Source organism: Aedes aegypti, chromosome 2 (genome assembly GCF_002204515.2).
Source record: "Aedes aegypti strain LVP_AGWG chromosome 2, AaegL5.0 Primary Assembly, whole genome shotgun sequence".
Taxonomy (NCBI): domain Eukaryota; kingdom Metazoa; phylum Arthropoda; class Insecta; order Diptera; family Culicidae; genus Aedes; species Aedes aegypti.
In genome coordinates this window covers 304674785-304689031 of record NC_035108.1, presented here as the reverse complement: position 1 = coordinate 304689031, position 14247 = coordinate 304674785, and the positions used below count along the sequence as shown (strand labels likewise).

At 37.6% G+C, this 14247-nt stretch overlaps 2 protein-coding genes across 3 annotated transcripts in view; both read left to right on the top strand.

Annotated features, from left to right (window-relative positions):
* Positions 1-2518, top strand: part of LOC5573863 (lysosome-associated membrane glycoprotein 1) — a 49878-nt gene extending 47360 nt beyond the window's left edge. The window contains exons 3-4 of the mRNA XM_001654844.2: positions 1110-1337; positions 1601-2518. Coding sequence (XP_001654894.1) covers positions 1110-1337; positions 1601-1929 — 557 coding nt within the window. The 3' untranslated portion in view covers positions 1930-2518. The remainder of the gene's footprint in view (positions 1-1109; positions 1338-1600) is intronic.
* A 1747-nt stretch (positions 2519-4265) lies between these two features.
* The window catches only part of LOC5574507 (alpha-taxilin), a 42605-nt gene continuing 32623 nt past the window's right edge, over positions 4266-14247 (top strand). The window contains exon 1 of one of the 2 annotated variants that reach the window (XM_021845579.1): positions 4266-4413. The gene's annotated coding sequence lies outside the window, so the exon portion shown is untranslated. The remainder of the gene's footprint in view (positions 4414-14247) is intronic. The other variant, XM_021845580.1, reaches the window with a different exon arrangement.

Here is a 14247-nt window from a genome sequence, read left to right as displayed (position 1 = left end):
AATATCATTAAATTGATATGATGGCCATAAATTTTAGCTAAAAAATCAACAGCACAACGTAAATATTGTCAAAAATACATAGAAGACCAAAAATTTACTTTTTCATATAAGTTTTGTTCATTAAAGAGTGATATTTTTGTTGCGTAAACCATTAAATTCATACGTTTTTGGTCGTATACTTATAGAACAATCTTCTGTAGATAATCAGGAGCAAAAATTTTATCAAATTTAAAAAATATTTCAATTGTTTAGATTATATTAATAAATTTACACCCTCGGGGCAAGATGAGCACCAGGTTCAAAATTAAGTAAAAGTGTGAAATTATAGAACCACATTTAGCTGTGGGCTTGACTTGCGGTATCCTCTTTGCACAAACAGTTTTTCTAAAAAAAAATATAAACAAACAACAAATTTAATCGATTTTTAAGTAAAATCTTAGCAATCTATGAAAAGTTATTTATTTTTTGATAAAAGTTTTAAAAACTATGCTAGTTGAAGATAAATACTATCAGATATTAAAGATAATATCTTGGGATATTGCAAGCATTGAAAAATAATAGTTTTCTTTAGTAAATTGCTTCTTTTTATGGGGGTGCCCATCTTGCCCCGCAGTTTTTTTGACCGATGATAAAAAAGCTATTTTTTAACGTATTATTTGGAAAACTATTTATCACTTTTTAAAACTTTTAATGGTTGGAGGTCAAAGTAATAATGTAAAAGATAAGGATGGTTACCAATTTTACCAAAATAAGAACGTTTAAGTAGGCTTAAATCGCGCTAATCCTTAGGGTGCTCATCTTGCCCCGCCTGACCCTATATCCTGTTGGTGTTCATAACGTATTTTCATTATGAAAAGATACTCCAATTTGCCACTTTTGTTAAAAACACGTAGACCGTGAAATGCGCAATAATTATAATCCTATTGATTTTCGCCACCCTTTTCCGAGCCTTCTTAACCCCTGGAAAACGTGAAGACACTCATCCAACCGATTGACATGATGACGTCTGTTTCCCACTTCGTTTTGTCCCTACCATCATTCATGAGCAGCATTTATGTAATGCCACCGACGCTAATTTCCCGCTTTTTTCCCTATCTCTCCCATTGCAGCTGACAAACCAGCCCACGCTCTGTACGATGTGCCGAAGAGTGCCCGCGTGGTCAACGGTTCCTGCGCCGACAATGCCCAGTTCATCGAGCTCCTGTGGGGTCCGGAATCCGTCGAGAAGAACCGCCTCACGGTCAGCTTCAAGCGTAACACCACCGAACACGAGTTTGCCCTGTCCGGAGTGAGCTTCTACCTGGTGGTCTTCGGAGAGAGTTTCCCCAATGCGAAGGGTAAGTGTGGTCATTAAGGTGGCCCATTTTATATTATTTTGTTTATCAAACTGTAAAGATCTTAAGTTATAAAACCCTCATCACCCCAAATTTGCTCATTTGTATCCGCAGAAGCTACTGTGAAAATTCAAACTTGTTGTTACTGTGAAAATTCAAAGTTGGATGACTTAATATTTTTGTAGTTAGATCATTATGAGCCACCCTACTGGTCATATTGCAAGCATCTGGAACACAATCAAATGATCCTTCATTATGTATTGCAGACAACCAGATACTCACCTTGGAAAACAAGCAGACCTTGTTTAAGACCCCGACGGACATGTCCTATCACTGCAACCGCCCCCAGATGCTCAACTTGACCGCGAGTGACAATTCCACCTCGACCGTAACCGTCTCTAAGCTGCAGTTCGAAGCGTTCCACAACAAGCAGAACACCAAATTCTCGATCGCCAAGGATTGCGATGCCATCGACACACCGGACATTGTTCCGATTGCCGTCGGATGCGCCCTGATCCTGTTGATTGTGATCGTGCTGATCGCCTATCTGGCCGGACGCCGAAGCACGCGATCCCGGGGATATCTGAGCATGTAAGGCGTGCGACCGTAAGTATACCTAATACCTTCCGCGAATGCTCTTCAGATCTGAAGAATACCAATGCGATTGATGCCATCGTCTGAAACATCTCAAGTAACTGTCCTTTTAAGAAGTGCGTATAGATTCTGTCCACGAATCCAGCGAAGAGCATTCAGAACTGAAAGAAGACATATTGGTGCGTTTGGAGATTTCCCAACAGTATCTAAAATACTGTTTGTGATTGTTAGTGGGGATACATTGTTTCGTCTCGTCTTTTCGTTCTTTGAACAATTTATAAAACGTGTAAAATATCATCAGAATAGAGAAAAATCGACGACCCATAAAAAAAAGTCCAACATAATTTCATACTAGAAATATAGCTCAAGAAAAAGTGAATTATTAACGTTGAGCAGTTACATTTCTCACGAACAAATAGAACAATCTGATAAGTCGAATTAATCCATTTGAAAAGTGGTTTTGCAAGAGCACCATGGAAAATTTGAAAGACAAAAAAAGAAGAAAGAAAAAAAATGTTTATAATATACCTTTCTTGTAGTTGATTAGAGTAATTTTTATGAATCAATAAATAAATAGTTGATCGGTAAAATCGAAGCATTAACTAGCGCGCACGCGCAAACGATTCTAAGTTTTGAAGAGGCAACCCTGTCGGTGGATGGATCAACCTTTACCACGGTGCTCCCCAGATCGTTATCAGATAAAAAAATCTCTATCCAATCTGTGCTAATCAGTTGATTTCTACACGGAGCCACAAATCAACCTAACGTTGACTTCTTTTGACGCAATTCGTCTCTTCCGTGGGATAACCCAAATTTGGGTTAACTGACATATATCTATCATTAGGTAGTTTTCGTTAGTTAGTTTCAGCGAAAAAAAACTCAGTGCAAAAAAAAATCTACCCATCTTTAACTTTCGAAGTCACTGTATCGACACTGAATTGGCGATAATCCAACGATCAATTTTCATTTCATCGATGAATTTCTCGATCGATAGCAATTCTATATGAGACAGTTATGCTTTTATGGGCAGTACACTCAGAAACACGGATAGTCACAGAATGACTAAACTTTAGTAATTTATGACTATTTTCTATCTGTCTCTCTTTCATCCTGCAGGGGATTTTATTCCTATTTGTCAATTCACCTAGGTTGAAGCATCGCTAAGCTTCAACCCAGTCGAAATGACAGTTGGTGTGCAGAATGAAAGAGAGACAGATAAAAAGTAGTCATTAATGCATAAACTTAAGTAATTCTGTGACTATGTTTATTTCTGAGTGTATATCAAAATTAATATATGAAAGCGCAATACAATCTTGTTACATTTAGAACAATGTGCTCTTCCGATCAAGCTACAAAAACTGTGAATTTTCCATCACTAAAACAACCCAATTGTCAAAATTCGAGGGGTCCTCAAAAACTGTTTTAATCATAACTACCGAGAGGTCCAACAACTTGACCAACCGCAGACCAAAATGCAGTTTCTTTACTTACTCGACAGGAACTTTCAAATGAGCATAAATTATTAGTAGATGAAAAAACCGAATTTAGTACTATACCATTTAATTCCACTAGAGTTTGTATCCTTTGACAGATACGCGTATTTCGACCTCAACTGTAAGGCCGTCTTCAGTGTCGTGTACTAGACTCGAAAGCCGAGTCTAGTACACGACACTGAAGACGGCCTTACAGTTGAGGTCGAAATACGCGTATCTGTCAAAGGATACAAACTCTAGTGGAATTAAATGGTATAGTACTAAATTCGGTTTTTTCATCTACTTATAGGTATTCTACTAAACAGCTCGAAGATTTATTATCATAAATTATTGTCACGCGCCCACCAAATCGGAACGCGCGTGTGGGACACGCGACGTGTGAATCGTTCCCGACATAACTGTCATAATAACATGTGTGACGCATTCTTACGATGTTTATGAACACAACGCACTATTCAAATATTAGTCGCGACGCTCGGAGAAAATATATTAAACATAAATGTTTGTCCTTATTTCCGTCGGATCCATAATGGAACATTTTGATAGACCAAGTGTATATAGTGGGCCTGTCTCAGCGAGAATTACTCCTATACAAACTAGCTTTGATTGATGGTGTATTTCTTATTATAATAACGGTCAGTAAAAAACCGTGAAAATATCACTGTTTTATTCTGACATGCAGTTCAGCTAGTGAGTACGGATTCGATGAAGAATTATTTCTGATAATAACGGTCTGGGGAGCACCGTGCTCTGGCTATTTTTACTCCCACCGGTGGACGTTTTCCGCATTTTCCCACTCTCTCTCTCTCTGCGCTGAATCTGGTCCTCTTGGATAGGTGAGCAGTAGCGTTAGAACTTTTCCTTTCTTCGTGCGTATTTTGTGTCGTGTGCGGTGCGCTGCGAAAGTGAATGGAAAAGGTTTGACTTAAGTTGGTAAAATCGTAGAAGTAAATTGATTTAAAGTGCGCAAAAGGTCTCGGAAATACCTATCTGTAAGTGATTAAATCTGATGGAGGTTCGTCGATGGAAACTATCGCAAGCCGCCCAATAGAGCCATGGGGAAGTGGAAGTCTTTTTACCTCGTGCTGTAATTTTCTCACATTTATAGTCCTATTTAGATCAGTCTCACCGATCGCTCTCTGTCTTCGCCGTTTTGTCTTCTTTGGAGAGATGAACGTGAAATCCGTGATTATAGTTGATTTGAATGGTGATGTGTGCTAATGTTTTGGTTTATCTTTGGGAGTCGTCTTCGGCGTGTTTATTTAGAAATTTGCAATTTCTTAGAATAATATCTTTGGATTTCTCGTATTAAATAAAATCTTATGACTTACAAGGGTGAACACGAATTGATTGGGTTCAACAAACATGCACCCTAGCACCTTACAGTTCGAGCAATATGAATTATCAGTTCGACAAAACTTAATGATATTCACGTCGGTTCAACTAAATTACATATTTTTTATTTTGAAAATATTATAATGACTTGCCCCAGCTCGGGTACTTAATATTTTTATCACCGCTCCATAGTATGTACCGTAAAACGGGATAACTATGGTAGTTTTTTGAAAGAAAATCTGATTATTTCTGCATCCTGTTTTAAAGATTTTTATTTTATATTTTTAAAACGAGTACTGGTACCTTAGATATCGACGGCAGTTAAAAGATTACAATTCATTTGAAATCCGTCTATAATTTTTCATAGTAAATTTTCGGTTTCAAGGTAACTTTGATAATGGATATGGAAACACATGGGACTTCTCAACCAAACTTATGTTTGACTTCATTGCAGTTGGAACTGGAGTACCGTTTTGATTCGAAACCCGGACAGCTTCAAATTCCGGACACTACGTTGTATGGGAAAGACTTCACTAGAAATGTTTCAAAATGTGCTGTCAAAAAGTTTCCCATTTTGACAGATGATGTTTATATGTTCAACTAGTTTTGACGTCTTTCTAACGGCTTAGTGCGTTTAATTATTGACTTGATTGTGTTTTTCAAGAGCTGCTTGGAATTCAAATCAAAGTGTCCGGAATATGAAGCAAAAGTGTAGTTGTGTCCGGAATAAAAATAATGAAGAGGCCGAACATTTTTATTGATTAAAGCGAATTTAAGATGTGGCATCCGAATCTTCACCCACCATTCGAAATAAAAGTGTTTGCAATGCCTGATTAAGCTAAAGATTCATACAGAACGATAGAACTTATATGTGTTCAGATTAGTTGTACTTCACTGAAGCCTCAAGTGTCCGTAATATGAATCAAAACGGTACCTTCAGAGCACCAGTACCCGCTCATGTTCCAGTAGCCCGCTCACGAGTTAAAATGTAAGGTTGCTTGAGTAAATACATACGAAAATACTCACAGTATGCTTTAACATGTCGATTCGAAATAGCTAGCGGCTAAAATTTACAAATATACGTTGTTTAAACCCATCTTTTTTAAGTATGAGCGGGGTACTGGAACATGAGCGGATACCGGTGCATTGATGGTATGTTGATAGAGAACTTGGAATCCATTTTGTGTATTAAAGTACAGACCTTATAGAAAAAATCACATACAAAGTGTTTTAAGTTGAAACTAACATGACATCAGAAAGAATACGTTTCACTAAATTAAGAACGATCAATTCTTATGTTATGACATTGAGTTCGACATAAATGAACCGTTGTTGGGATATACATAAGAATGAACTACGTAAAGTATATATGACATTGCATACCTCTGGGCGTTTGACGCTATATGGGGATTTACGATTTATAAAAATGCTCTTCGCTAAGAGGTTTTAGACCAAATTCAAGATCTACTATAACAAGGCTGTCAAGGATGAGTGATAAACTCTTTAATCTTCATCAAATAGTGTTCATTGTAAATGTTTCAAAAACGACTATTCCCGCACTGCATACTTCAGTGCAGGAAAGTAGGCTGTTTCATGGAAGATTGGCGTGATGAAAAACAGCCTATTACGATGAGAATTTGCAAAAAATAATATTACAGCCGCCTCTCCTCATCTCGATATCAAAAGGACCATCTAGATATGGAGAGATCGAGACAAAGAACAAGTTTTTAATGAACATTAGATTGAAAATCACTCCGTCTCTAGGAAAATAATAAACAAACAAACGTCATTTCGAGTTTCCAAATTGTTCTGAATCACCTAAATCAGGTCTAGTAACCTTTTATGATGTTCATATCGACATACGGAAAGAAAATTGGGAACAAAAAATGAACAGGATCACATTGAGATGTGGAGATATCGAGATATGGAGAGAGAGAATTCGTACGCAGAATGAGGGGACCGAAGCAATCATCGAGATGTGGAGAGTCGACTGTATATTTTATTTTCTGAAATTGTTAAACCCTTTGTCTGTGGTTTGGGTCAATATGACCCCAGAGCACTTAGTGAACCGATTTGGGAAATTTCTTCAAACGTTTGTGAGTTTCCGCGAGTTTTTTTTATATGCGGAAGGATTTTTTCCAATTATCTTGAGAAATAATTTTCTAGAGTATTTTTTTTTTTGTGAAAATAGTACGTTGCCTTGGGGATGGTGGTAGTTGGTCCCTAGTGATTTATCCTACCTCCGTTCTGGTCACGATCTTCAGATTATCGTGATTCGTCAACATTCGTATTGATAAAGTGGAGGGACATGGTTGAAATGGAGTTTAAAAGAAACGAATGTCAGAACAGGTATCCACCGGCGACGCCAAACGGACCAACGTAATGTGGTGTAATTTGGGATTTGTGGATTGAATACTGATATTTTTTTGCCAAGCATCAATATGGGTGACTTTCGAGGATAGCGAAACGTAAGAGGGGTTAGGACAAGGTTGTGGATTTACTGGGTAAATCCATCACATTGGGGTTATGACTCTGTGTCTTGTCAGGAATAGGGTCTGATTGGTATGGTAGTATGCAATAGAGTTCGGAATTGATAGACAGACTTTGAGGAAAGAAGTTTTGAACGTAAGGCAGCAGCACCTTGGATCTTGGAGGGCGCAGGTCTGGAGAGTTGGGCAGCTGTTCATACTAGGTTACATTACGTAGAAAGTGGAATCTGTTTTGCAGTGCACAAATTATGGGAAGTATTTGAAAATGTTTTCTTGTTCAGATTGGGTAACGCAAGAGAGGATTTTTAGCTCTGCGTTATATTAGGAGGATATTATAGTGCATGGTCTACTGATGACTGTGTATTTTAAGGGTGATCGAATGAAAGCTTTGTTGAGTAAAGTTACCGTTGATTTTTTGCAGTTCGTAATTGTTTTGAAATGTTTGTCGGACAATAAGAAAATTTTCTAGGGTATTTGTTTGGATGCTAATGCATTATATTGATAAATCTAATTGTTCGTATCACACGCGAAGCATAGCATAACCCAATGTATAATGAAATTAGGTTCGAAGAAAGAATTAATATTTGATCACTTAAACTTTACGCTGCAAGATATTCTTAATCGTTTTTCTTTTCTGCTGATGTACAGGAATAACTGGTATATTTAGCTAAAATAATGAACAATCATACGCATAGAGCCTACGGGTCATGCAGTTAGGATTGAAATTAAAATAATATTGCGCATTTCTTTCACACCACAGGTTTATCGCAGAAGTTTTTACATGTGCGGAGGCGTTGGTAGAGGTGCGCGATTGCGTCGAGTCGGGTCGGTGTTTTCAGCGGACTCATTTTTCGCAAATCGAAGAATGAGTGCTCTGAGGGCGATTCGATGAGGTCCCACACTTTTATTTGCGCTTTTGCACTTGTAAATGTCTTACTAAATAGGAATACTTTGTGTTAGGGAAAGTGCAGGAGAATAAAATATAATTCATTAGAATTTTCTGATAGAGGCAGAGTTCACATGTTACTTAGGTATTTAAAAGCAAATGAGAACCACATTAAATAATAGATAAACACTAATGGTCATATTTTTATATTTTCATTTCATCGCGGTCCTCATTGCTCGAGCGGAGACGACAAAACTCGAGGTGGATAGAATCGACGCAACTACGACACGGAAAAGAAACAGATGAGAAACTATCGATACATTTATTCAACTATAAAAACCACGTTTTAACGTAATGACTTTATTTCTTCTCGTTTCAGCAATCCAACAACCAAACCATCTCTACTATCTTTTCATTTCCTCTTCGTTACATTTATAGTCCCTCTGGCACTGAATCGAATGACGCATTCCGCTTTTTATTAGCGATGTCTTTGCTGTACGTTGAGCATGGTGTCGGAGGTGATGTGCTGTGTAGAACATCGGATGTTCTACACGGCACGCTACTTCCGGCATTTTGTTTGGCGTGCGGGATAGGCAGTGCTAGTGATGATATGAAGGCCGCTATTCGGTTTAGTGCCAGAGGGACTATATCTATTTAATGTATCTGAAGCTTGTGGGACCGCTTTAATTCCGGCGCCTGCTTGTGGAAGGTCCCGGTGTGCTAAACGGTATAGGACATGTTAACGGGGGAGGCTTGGTAGGTCCTCACCCAGCCCGTGTCTAGATGGGCGGATAATTGTCTGCCAGGGTGTGGATTGAGCAATTACAATTACAATTACAAAATAGTACGTTGCCTTGGGGTCATATTGACCCCAAATTCAAATCGCTGTAATTTCGAGAAATACAAATGTATTTTAGATTTTTCTGTGGTTTTAGAAAGCGAATTTTATTGAGTTTTACTGAAGAATATAAGAAAATTTAAAAGAAGGGATATTGTGAAAAAAGTTCCAAAAACAGCGAATTTTCAAAACTTTGGACGCTGACAAGGTGACGATGATTAACACGTAAAGGAATAACATAAAAAATGCGCAAAATGTTTTGGAGAATTATAAGGCCTAATAACTTTTTTTACAAAATTGTTTCGCAGTCTTCGGTAATGTTCTTCATCGTAAAATTATCTTAGGTACCGCGGGGCAAGTGGGACCCAATAAAACGATAGTTCGACAAAATAGTTCAATATTATTTTCAAATGTTAATATTTTTCAAATTCAACAATACGATCACATTTTGTCAAAATGTTTACTGGTATGTTCATGAAATTGATCGAATAATTTCTAAATTGTGAAAACCTTAGAAAAAAGTTTTAGAATGACCCATTATACGCTGTTACCTCGCTAAACGGGGCAAGTGGGATACATCCAGTTCCATGCGTCAATCCACATCAGTAAGTCAACCATTAAAAGAATTGATGACTCATAGATTTTTAATTGTGAGTACATTTTTGATGCACGTAAGGGATCAACCATAAAGTACGTAACGCTTTAGGAAGAAAACGTTTATTTAATAGTATTGCACATCGTACTTAATATTAACTGAAAATTCCTAACTAAAAGCTTGAAAAGGAATAAAACATGTTCATAAACTTTCAATAACTGACTAAATTATAAATATGTTCTGTTATTATTGAAGTGCTTGGCAGAAAACCACTTACTGGGATGGAATTGTTTTCCGTAACTACTGAATTTGTTAGAAATAACAAATAAAGTTCAATTAAAATAGAAAAATAATCGTTCTCACTTTGTTCAATTTTGAATTCATATTTCAAAAATAAATAAATAAATAAATAAATAAAAAACGAATCGGAGAATTACACAGTTTTCTCCCTCTTATGCAATTACGTAATTTGAGATGGGCTGATAAAAAGCATTTGGTTGAATAATAAATAATGAAATGGAAATTCAGGTAAATTCATCATTTTTTTTTCTCATATGCTGCCAAATAGAGTGTCCATTTCCCGGCCATCTCGCTTGTCTTGGGATTCGGGACAAAAATCTATGCTCCCGGGATGGGATGCCGGGATTTATCAGATTTTCAATAAAACTAGCATTTCGGTTGAAATGGAAGTACAAATTCGACAATACAATTTTTTTTTCAATGAAATAAACGGACAATGTAACTTTTTAAAATAATATGTTAATTAGAGCAAATGACATTTCAGATAAGACTTTCTTATTCTGATGAAGCATTCTAACTAAAACCAAAACTTACTTTGACTAATTACGGGCTTGCTATTGATGATTTCAAATTCTCTATAACACTATTATGAATGGAAGTATGATAAAAACTTAAGTCATAATATTAAAGCAATTTGCTTCAAATATTTAAAAAGTCATAGAAACTTTAGAACAAAAGAAACTATTAAAGATCATTGAAGGTATTGTATTACTGAAAATTATTGACTAAACCGCAAGTCAGTCCCATCTGCATTTTGGTCAAAATTGAGTTGATATCAGCTTTTATTATATCTTTTAATGATCTTTCAACTGCACAAACGAGAAATCACTTTTTGAAGGATAAAAATTAGGAAGAAACCCCAACTCGAACTGTCCCATAATGAAAAGTAAACACATGTCAGCCCCACTGCAGATTTTCGCATCGTGTAGCACAAAAATGAATCATCTTTTTATTTTTCTCGTAAAGGTAACGGAATGAAATGCAAATTTTGAAAGTTTCATTGAGATCGAAACATGTTTCAATCTCCTGGATTTTTTTGAATATTCGTAAGGAAAACGAGATTGAAAACTTCTTAGTCAATTTTCTCAATGCTTATTTTTTACAGATGGTACTGACTTGCGATTTGCGGCAGTTTAGGTGTACTTTCATATTTGTTATCTCAGCATAGGCTTATAAAAACCGCTAATGTTGAAAAGAAAAGCATTAAAACTTTGCAACTAGACAAATAAGTTTCTTACTTGGTAAATCGATCTTTTCATGAAAATCCTTTCTTTTTTTCATTATGCTATTAGACTCGACTAAGTCGAGTCTAGTACACGACACTGAAGACGGCCTTACAGTTGAGGTCGAAATACGCGTATCTGTCAAAGGATACAAACTCTAGTGGAATTAAATGGTATAGTACTAAATTCGGTTTTTTCATCTACTTACTAAATTTCAACTAGTTACGATTTTAAGAACACTGCAAAAATGTTGCACTTAGAGCTTTAAATTAAGCTTAGATAATATTGATTTGATATTACATTTATGTTATAACCCTCTGGTTGTAAAAATATTTGAAGAAAACTGGCACTGTGAAATATATTGCTCTTCTACGGCAACTTGTACCATGTTAATTGCAAACATTAGCGAATTTGAGATGATGTGTTCTGAAAAGCAGCTTTATTCTACATCCAGATTTTAATTTATGGAGTAATTTTTTCCATAAATATTAATTTATTCTTCAACAAAAAATAAATCCATATCGTTTACACTGCCCATACTCGCAATACAGTCCCATTAGGAAAATCATCATGTCGAGAAAAACGCAACTGAACATTATTGCTAAATTAATTAACTCATTACGCGTGGTAAAGATGGACAAATTATGGGTGAAATTATGAAAAAAATCCACGTGCTCGGCTGGGATTTGAACCCAGGACTCTTGTATGCTAGACGAGCGCTTTACCAACTAAGCTACCGAGCCACTTGGTGACCCAATAACTGAGTTGGTTACAAGTTTAGAATTCAAATCCCTACAGACCACGCGGTCCCCCTTCATAACCAATATCCATCCATCTCTTGTTCCTACACACGCGGAGCGAGCGAGTGCGATTTATTTAGTGTTGAAACTGTTTGCCTATCGTACCTACATCGCTTCCACAACAACTGTATTGTGGAAGAGTAAAGATGTGGGAAGGCTATCAACGTGTCGTTCTCACTCAAGTGACGACATGACTACTACAGAGAGGCAGTACACTCTAATATAAACTGACACTTATATTGAGCTGTTCGGTAATCCAATCCGCATGGTTATTAAATTAATTAACTCATTACGCGTGGTAAAGATGGACAAATTATGGGTGAAATTATGAAAAAAATCCACGTGCTCGGCTGGGATTTGAACCCAGGACTCTTGTATGCTAGACGAGCGCTTTACCAACTAAGCTACCGAGCCACTTGGTGACCCAATAACTGAGTTGGTTACAAGTTTAGAATTCAAATCCCTACAGACCACGCGGTCCCCCTTCATAACCAATATCCATCCATCTCTTGTTCCTACACACGCGGAGCGAGCGAGTGCGATTTATTTAGTGTTGAAACTGTTTGCCTATCGTACCTACATCGCTTCCACAACAACTGTATTGTGGAAGAGTAAAGATGTGGGAAGGCTATCAACGTGTCGTTCTCACTCAAGTGACGACATGACTACTACAGAGAGGCAGTACACTCTAATATAAACTGACACTTATATTGAGCTGTTCGGTAATCCAATCCGCATGGTTATTAAATTAATTAACTCATTACGCGTGGTAAAGATGGACAAATTATGGGTGAAATTATGAAAAAAATCCACGTGCTCGGCTGGGATTTGAACCCAGGACTCTTGTATGCTAGACGAGCGCTTTACCAACTAAGCTACCGAGCCACTTGGTGACCCAATAACTGAGTTGGTTACAAGTTTAGAATTCAAATCCCTACAGACCACGCGGTCCCCCTTCATAACCAATATCCATCCATCTCTTGTTCCTACACACGCGGAGCGAGCGAGTGCGATTTATTTAGTGTTGAAACTGTTTGCCTATCGTACCTACATCGCTTCCACAACAACTGTATTGTGGAAGAGTAAAGATGTGGGAAGGCTATCAACGTGTCGTTCTCACTCAAGTGACGACATGACTACTACAGAGAGGCAGTACACTCTAATATAAACTGACACTTATATTGAGCTGTTCGGTAATCCAATCCGCATGGTTATTAAATTAATTAACTCATTACGCGTGGTAAAGATGGACAAATTATGGGTGAAATTATGAAAAAAATCCACGTGCTCGGCTGGGATTTGAACCCAGGACTCTTGTATGCTAGACGAGCGCTTTACCAACTAAGCTACCGAGCCACTTGGTGACCCAATAACTGAGTTGGTTACAAGTTTAGAATTCAAATCCCTACAGACCACGCGGTCCCCCTTCATAACCAATATCCATCCATCTCTTGTTCCTACACACGCGGAGCGAGCGAGTGCGATTTATTTAGTGTTGAAACTGTTTGCCTATCGTACCTACATCGCTTCCACAACAACTGTATTGTGGAAGAGTAAAGATGTGGGAAGGCTATCAACGTGTCGTTCTCACTCAAGTGACGACATGACTACTACAGAGAGGCAGTACACTCTAATATAAACTGACACTTATATTGAGCTGTTCGGTAATCCAATCCGCATGGTTATTAAATTAATTAACTCATTACGCGTGGTAAAGATGGACAAATTATGGGTGAAATTATGAAAAAAATCCACGTGCTCGGCTGGGATTTGAACCCAGGACTCTTGTATGCTAGACGAGCGCTTTACCAACTAAGCTACCGAGCCACTTGGTGACCCAATAACTGAGTTGGTTACAAGTTTAGAATTCAAATCCCTACAGACCACGCGGTCCCCCTTCATAACCAATATCCATCCATCTCTTGTTCCTACACACGCGGAGCGAGCGAGTGCGATTTATTTAGTGTTGAAACTGTTTGCCTATCGTACCTACATCGCTTCCACAACAACTGTATTGTGGAAGAGTAAAGATGTGGGAAGGCTATCAACGTGTCGTTCTCACTCAAGTGACGACATGACTACTACAGAGAGGCAGTACACTCTAATATAAACTGACACTTATATTGAGCTGTTCGGTAATCCAATCCGCATGGTTATTAAATTAATTAACTCATTACGCGTGGTAAAGATGGACAAATTATGGGTGAAATTATGAAAAAAATCCACGTGCTCGGCTGGGATTTGAACCCAGGACTCTTGTATGCTAGACGAGCGCTTTACCAACTAAGCTACCGAGCCACTTGGTGACCCAATAACTGAGTTGGTTACAAGTTTAGAATTCAAATCCCTACAGACCACGC